Source organism: Humulus lupulus, chromosome 7 (assembly GCF_963169125.1).
Source record: "Humulus lupulus chromosome 7, drHumLupu1.1, whole genome shotgun sequence".
Classification (NCBI taxonomy): Eukaryota; Viridiplantae; Streptophyta; class Magnoliopsida; order Rosales; family Cannabaceae; genus Humulus; species Humulus lupulus.
In genome coordinates this window covers 69,450,358-69,458,137 of record NC_084799.1, presented here as the reverse complement: position 1 = coordinate 69,458,137, position 7,780 = coordinate 69,450,358, and the positions used below count along the sequence as shown (strand labels likewise).

At 31.6% G+C, this 7,780-nt stretch overlaps 2 protein-coding genes across 2 annotated transcripts; both read left to right on the top strand.

Annotated features, from left to right (window-relative positions):
- The first annotated feature begins 485 nt into the window (after positions 1-485).
- Positions 486-1,855, top strand: LOC133788258 (uncharacterized). The gene has a single exon (XM_062225672.1). The coding sequence runs from the start codon at positions 655-657 to the stop codon at positions 1,618-1,620; it is 966 nt and encodes a 321-aa protein (XP_062081656.1). The 5' UTR covers positions 486-654; the 3' UTR covers positions 1,621-1,855.
- Positions 1,856-5,796: 3,941 nt separating this feature from the next.
- Positions 5,797-7,280, top strand: LOC133791824 (uncharacterized). Its single transcript, XM_062229734.1, has 4 exons — positions 5,797-6,057; positions 6,168-6,399; positions 6,546-6,888; positions 7,034-7,280. The coding sequence occupies exons 1-4, from the start codon at positions 5,797-5,799 to the stop codon at positions 7,278-7,280; spliced, it is 1,083 nt and encodes a 360-aa protein (XP_062085718.1).
- The last annotated feature ends 500 nt before the right edge of the window (positions 7,281-7,780 follow it).

The window sequence follows — 7,780 nt, the reverse complement described above, 5'->3', positions numbered from 1 at the left end:
GTAAATCGAAGATGAATGCTATGTTGCATTAACACAAGGGTCTAATCATTTGGTTGGTATAGGAGTTATTATTTCAGATGAAAAATGTATGCCCTGCCCTGCCCTGCCCGCTTTCTTATTTCCCTTCGTTTTGCCACTCCACTAAATTATTTAGAGTCTTTGTCTCTAATAAATTTTGGTATAACTATTCCCAGATTATTTTTTTCCTTTTTATTTTGATCATTTTTCTTAAAAACTGAACAAGAATAACCATTAAAATTCATTTAAATATATATCATTTTGGTTGTAAACTTCTAATCAGCAAGCATTGTACTTTAATTAATTTATCTAATAATTTAAATTAAATAGCTTCGTGTAAGATTAGAACCTATACAAAACTCGTCTGGTGCGTACAGCTGAAGCAAGTGTTGCTTAACCAATGGGTAAAGCGACTTATCCTTTTATCCATATCATCAATGCCATAAATGTTAGATAATATTTTCTACCATATACGAAATTGGTTAAAAAAAACCGATTTTTCAGTATTAACATTTCGATATTTCTGTTAAAAAAAAAGTCAAAAACTCTGAAGCGTTACTCTTTTCATTTACATTATGTACTGTGACTTTGATTTTATTTTCTTCTGCTTTCTCGAGAGAAAGAGAGCGAGTCAAAATGAGGTCCGAAAAAACCCTGTTCACACTTCTCCTATTACTGGTTTCACTCTTTGACTTGACCCCACACGCGGCGGCTCAGCCGCCGGGCGAGATTTCAGCGCGTGCGCTCGACGCGCTGCTACAGGATTACGCATTCAGGTCGCTGAACCGGCCCCGAACCGGGGTGGCATACAACGCCGTCTTGCCGGTAAATATCACCGGAGTCGGAGTGTCGGCAATGAGGGTCAGGAGCGGTAGCCTGAGAGCTCGAGGCGTACGGAGCTACGGAGAGTTTCGAATTCCGATCGGCGTGGTGGAACAGCCGTACGCGAAACGCATCGTTTTGGTGTATCATAGTTTGGGGAATTGGTCTTCGCTCTTCTACCCTTTACCGGGCTTCGATTACGTGGCTCCCGTTTTGGGCCTACTGGCCTACGACGGGTCCAATTTGACCGCCACCGACCTACCCGAACTTGAAATTAGGGCCTTGAAGAAGCCCATTACGATCGAGTTCCCAGAGAACGACGACATCATCGAAGGTGGTTCCGGCTCCTCGCCTTACTCGCCCAAATGCGTGTTCTTCGATTTGCACGGTTCGGTGGATTTCGAAGACGTTTTGCCCGGAAATGTGTGCAAAATGTTCAAACAAGGTCATTGCTCCGTAGTCGTGGAGTCCGAAGCTTTGGCGCCGGCTCCGTCAGCGGCTGGGCAATCGAGTTACGGCAGGGGTGGAGGCAAGTCAAAGGGGTGGACGATTTTGTGGAGCTTGATTGGGGTTTTGATTTTTCTGGGTTTTTTGGCTTTGTTGGTTTTGAGGGTAAAGAAGTACCAAAATGAGAGGAGTAAGAAGAAGGAGAAGCGAAGGTCGGAGTTGGGAACTGATAGAGGTGAAGCTGTGCAGATTACTTCGTTCGAGAACTTGAGGGCGCCATTTGCGACGGGGACTCGGACGCAACCGGTATTGGAGGACCATTACGTGCCATAGAGATAGCTTAATTCGTCCGTACAGTTGATCATTTTAAATATATTATTTATTTTTAATTGAAGGAAAAAAGAAAAAGAAAAAGAGTAGTATTTGTGAATCCGAATGTGATGATTACTTTGTTAAAAAACAAAAAGATGAACGTGGAATTCGAGCCTGATTAATTTTTATTTATTCTTCTACTAATCTGTTTTTAGTTTTAGTTAAATGAATGAACACTGGAAGGGTTGTTTTGGTATTGTGTTTGATTATTTTCCTTTTCTACTGTAAATAAAAAGAAAAAAGGAAAAAATCAATGTGAAAACAAAAACTTAATGATTGGTTTGTTTGCTTTAATTTGTATTTAGGATTGGGAAATGTATCTTCAAGATAAGATAGATGTTTAAGGTGTTTAATTCATACGTGGGAAACCCTCATATGCATGTATTAATTTGCCTTGTTTGACATACATTTTATACATCATTTGCGAATTTAGGAAATAGAATATAATTCTTGATGAATGTAAACACAAATTTGGGATGTCAACTTGGATACTTTTAAGGGTAATTTACAAAAATGCACTAAAAGTTAAAAAAAAAAAATGAAAAATAAGGTGTTTTACAAAAATACGACAAATAAAAACAGCAAAATATAATTTTTTTTATCAACGTTTACAAACTTGTAAATATCTATTATAAAATTGTAAATATCTGTTACATGTTTGTAAATAATATTTACAAAAATTAGTTATAGAATTGTATATATTTTTTTTTGTAGATAAAACTTACAAACAAATTTGTAACTAAATTTTTTATTTTTGTAACAATAGTTTACCAATCTAGTTTTATAACTAAGAAATATATTTTTGTAACTAACATTTACGAAAATATTTTATAGCTAAGATATCATTAACAAAATATACATAAAAATATTATACTTTACTATATTGTTACAATATTGTACCAAAAAATTACAAGAACCATCATAGTTATACTATGCAACTTAAAAATATAAATTTAAGATATTTATTATTTATAAAACACTTTATTAAGTATATATATATTTATATGAAAAATGCAGTTACAGATAGGGGAAATATAATATTTTTTTAAACAAATTTTACATTTTTGTAACAACAATTTACAAAACTAATTTCACAACTAAAAAATTTATTTTTGTAACTCACATTTACATAAATATTTATAAATTTATTTAACATGATTATTACACATATTTATAAAACTAATTTTTTAACTTTAAAATATATTTTTGTGGACTAGAATATGATTTTGGTTTAACATTAAGTGTTGAGATTTGACTAGCTATGATTTAAAAAAAATATATAATATTTTTATAAAAAATAATAATATTGTGATTATCTTTAACTATATATTGTAACATATAGTTATTAATATTAATTTCAATCAACTGCATATTGTAACTTATATAAATAATTTTTTTTGAGTAATTGTATAAATATTTATTTTAATAGTAATAAATATATTTATTTTAAATAAAAATAAATTAATTTACTTTATTAAAGATAGTAGCTATAATTACTATTACTTTTATTATTATATTATTTGTTATGCCCGAATAAAAATAGACACAAAAAGACAAAAATAATTAATACTTATAAATAGTATCGTATTTTTGTAATTAACTTAATATACCTAATATACCGTATAAAACAATTTTTTTTAAAATTACAGTGGCACATGTAATTATCCCTACTTTTAATTTGGTCAAGTTAAATTGGGCTGGGTCACTCTCTCCACACCATTGAAGATATGACGTTATTCATACATTATAAATTAGACAAAAACTATACCAAAAATTAAAAAAATAAAAATAAAAACTTAACAAAATTATTCATAACAAAGGGAAACATAAAATCAAAACAAAATTCGCAGAATCTATGAAAGAGATATGAGAAGCAAGAATAGATGTTGCACTATTCCAATATCTGTAGATGTCAAAGACTTCAAAATCTATTGGACAAATAATAATAAATTAATAATGATGATGTCCTTGCTTCATCTTCCAAAACATATTAGTAAAATCTTTCAATTTATATTAATTTTACTGAAAGTATTATAAAGCTCTATCAAAATTCTTCACTTATATGATTACATATTGTATTGTAGTGTGTAAGGTGTATTACAATCATGATTTATATTAACAAATCAAATTCATTTTAAAATATTTACCATTTTTCTCACTTCTAGACATTTAAATTCTATATGACAATACTAATAAAGATGTTTCTAATTCATATGATATCCTTCTTACTCACGTCTTATAAAAAGAGTTAGTGAAATATATGACATGATTAATTGTGATACAAAATATTGCATTTGTGACTCAAATTCTAAAAGCATATTCCGAGAATCTCATGATGCAACATTTGTGGTGAAGTAAAATATTGAGAAAATGGGACTATGTGATGGTAGCAAAAAGATTGGGTCGACATACCACATTTATCATTCGTTAGGTTTCCTTTATGTATTTTCTCTAAGTTGCAAGGTGAAAAATACTTTTGTATCATTAATTTTGACATAGTATATGTTAATTCCATTTTTGACATATTTAATTTTGACAAAAATATTTTGTATTTTCTTATTATATTTGACTGCATCTAAATATATATTATTGATATATATTTTATTTATTTTAAATAATAAAAGTATAATTGATGACAAAATTTTCTATATTAGGAAAGTTTGCCAAAAATAGTGTGGTTTTATTATTATAAAAAAAAATATTTTTGAATTGTATTTTTCCAGCCGATTACCTCATTATATGTGACCATATAATTGAGTTTTATTGCATGATCAGGTTTTAAAAGGGAAATCTTGATTCCTACATCAAATGATGCATTGTTACCAAATATAGCTCACGATTCTGTAGCTACAGAATCAGGAAATCTTGTCAAATTGAAGAATTATTTTAGAAAAGTTTCCTTGTGGGTTCAGGTCGATTTAGACCGTGTATTAGTTGCCCAATATGAGTATAATGACTATAAATACTCATATTGGCAGCTAGGTTTTAGTTACCTCTTTTTGTATTTCATTCTTATTTGTAAAAGAGAGTCTTTGTTATGTGGAGCTCTACAAAGGAGGTGAACAAAGTGCAAACCTTCGGAAGAAGGTGGTTCAAGTCTTGCTTCAGGAGGAAGCAAGCACACTTCAAGCAGATCGAAGGGAGTTCGAATTCTTGAAGGGTCAGCAAGGTTCATTTGTCAAGGTGGAATACATCAAGCTTGCGGCATATAATAAGAGGGAGTCTATTTATGCATAAGTAAAAAACTTTGTATTTTTGAGATCTTTTTAATGAATCTTATCTCTGGGCGTGACCCCGTGGACTAGTAGCAATCTGCAAGGATTGCTGATACCACGTAAAAAAAACCTTGTGTGTTTTTATTTTTTGCACTTTTAGTTCTTTTCTGGTATGTAGTTACAGCACCCTGGTCTGTAGCTACAAAATATCTGTTTCATACCAACTTAATTATTCCGCATTTAATTAATTAATTAGTTGGTAATTATAAAGTACATAATTTCAATTAGTATCAGAGTGAGTCACTAAACTCTTAGTGAGATCTTGAGATTATATTATTCTGTTTAATTTGTTTTTGTGTGAGATGTCGTTCTTTGCAGAAGGAAACTCCATCACTCGGCCACCTCTATTAAATGACACTAATTATCCATACTGGAAGGTCAGGATGAGGGCATTCATCAAGTCACAAGATGAGAAGGCTTGGAGATCTATACTCTCGGGTTGGACTCCACCAATTGAAAAAGATGATGAAGGTAATTCAAAGGTAAAATCAAAACTGGAGCGGTCCATTGAAGATGAAAAATTATCTGGTTATAATAATAAAGTTTTGCATGCAATTTTTAATGGTGTTGGTGAATGCTTTATAAAATTGATATCTTCTTATGAATCTGCAAAGGAGGCGTGGAAAATCCTTCAAACTCAGTTTGAAGGTACCGCTGATGTAAAGAGATCACGTTTTACCATGTTACAAACTAGATTTGATGAATTAAGAATGTTGGAAATTGAAACTTTATCTGAGTTTTATGAAAAGCTGTCTGATATTGCTAATGAGTTTTATGCCTTGGGAGAAAAACTAGATGAATCTGTGTTGGTTGAAAAAAAATTCGTGTGCTTCCATACAGGTTTGACACGAAATTGCTAGCAATGGAGGAAGCTAAGGATTTTGGCAAAATGAAGGTTGAGGAGCTTATGGGTTCGTTAAGAACATTTGAACTAAATCAACAAATAATGAAAAAGGGTAAGCCGAATCCTTCAATTGAAAAAAACAAAGGTATTGCATTTAAAGTTTCTGAAAAAGATATTTCTGATGATGAGAAAGATGATGAAATGGCCTTGTTAACAAGAATTTTTCAAAAATTCATGAAAAAGGTTGGAAATAAAAGAATTTTTCAAAAACTCCAAAAGGTAACACCTCTTCTAAACCTTTTGCTTGGAACAATAAAAAGGGTATTCAATGTCGGGAATATGAAGGTTATGGTCATATTCAATCTGAATGTGCCAACACATTGAAAAAGAATAAAAAAGGTTTTAATGTTACTTGGAGTGATGATGATTCTGAAAGTAGTGAAGAGGATAATGAGAAAGTTGCTTTAACCAGTGTTTTGTCAAGTGCTTTTCAGGAAAGAGGAAATTTTTTGTGTTTAAACAATACCTTGACTGATGTCGATAACAAGGAAATTGACTCGAATTCAGACGAGTCAGAACTCAATGAAGAATCATTGGCTGAATCATACAAGGTAATGTATGGTAAGTGGTTACAGGTTTATACTGAAAATCATTCTTTGGTTAAAATGAATAAAGAATTGTCTCACAACATCAAAGAGAAGAAAAGAATAAATGTTGTGAAATTGAGTTATGTTCAAAAAATTCTAAAATTGTATTTTTGACAAAAGAACTTGACAAATTGAAAAGAAATGTTAAAATGCTAAATCCAGGTTCTAACATTTTTGAGGAGGTTCGAAATTCAGGTCAACTGAGTCATGCTGGATTGGGTTTTGTTGAAACTCAATCGAAAATGAATACTAAATTTGTTAAATCTGAAAATATGTCTTCTGGATATTTTGATTCAACTTTGCAGGGTTCTATTTTTACAGCTGAATGTTTGGTTTCTATAGAAATAAAGCAGTCATGTAAACCTGAAAATTCTCATGGGAAAAAGAAACGTCTCATTCCCTCTTGTCATTTTTGTGGAGTAAAAGGTCACATTCGGCCTAGATGTCTTACTTTGCAAAACATGTGTTAGTTCTAAATGTTTTGGAAATTTTAAAGTGTTTCAAAATAAACATGTTTTTCAAAAACAAAAATGGGTTGTCAAAAATAAATGTCTTGCTGGTATCTCTTGTTTTAAAACGGCTGCTTCTCAAATGTGGTGTTTTGACAGTGGTTGTGCCAGGCACATGACAGGTGATAAAGACTTTCTTGTCAACATTAGACCAATGAAATGTGGCGAAGTTACTTTTGGTAATGGTCTGGCTGGAAATGTCATAGGGATGGGAACTCTTAATTTAGAAGGTCTAGCCAGGCTTAAGAATGTAATGTTGGTTGAAGGACTAAGAGTTAATCTTCTTAGCGTCAGTCAAATTTGTGATCAGGGTTACACTGTTAATTTTGATAGCAATCATTGCTAGGTGTTGTTAATAACCAAGATGAAATTATTTTGCAAGGGTTTAGATCTAATGATAATTGTTACACTCTCACTACCTATGCTACTTGTCACTCTGCCATAGATAACTCTATTGATTTATGGCATGAAAAGCTTGGACACATTCATTTAAAAAATTTGAAAAAAATGTCAAATGCAGGAATTGTTCGAGGATTACCCAAACTAGGTAACGAATCTGTGGGAAAATGCGAACCATGTCAACTTGGAAAGCAATTGAAAATTTCTCACAAAAGTATTCCTGATGTGAATACTTCAAATGTAACGCCCTGGATAACCAAGACCGTTACACTATGTGTTTGAAATAGTGCGAGACTCGCTAATCAAGTCATTTAAATAAACATGTGAATCTAAGACATGAACAGGATAGACTTAAAAGATTTTGGTTATGAACAAATAACTTTCATTAAAATAAATGTTGGGTACACGGGATCCCAAATCAGGGTTTAAATGACATAATTACAGAAT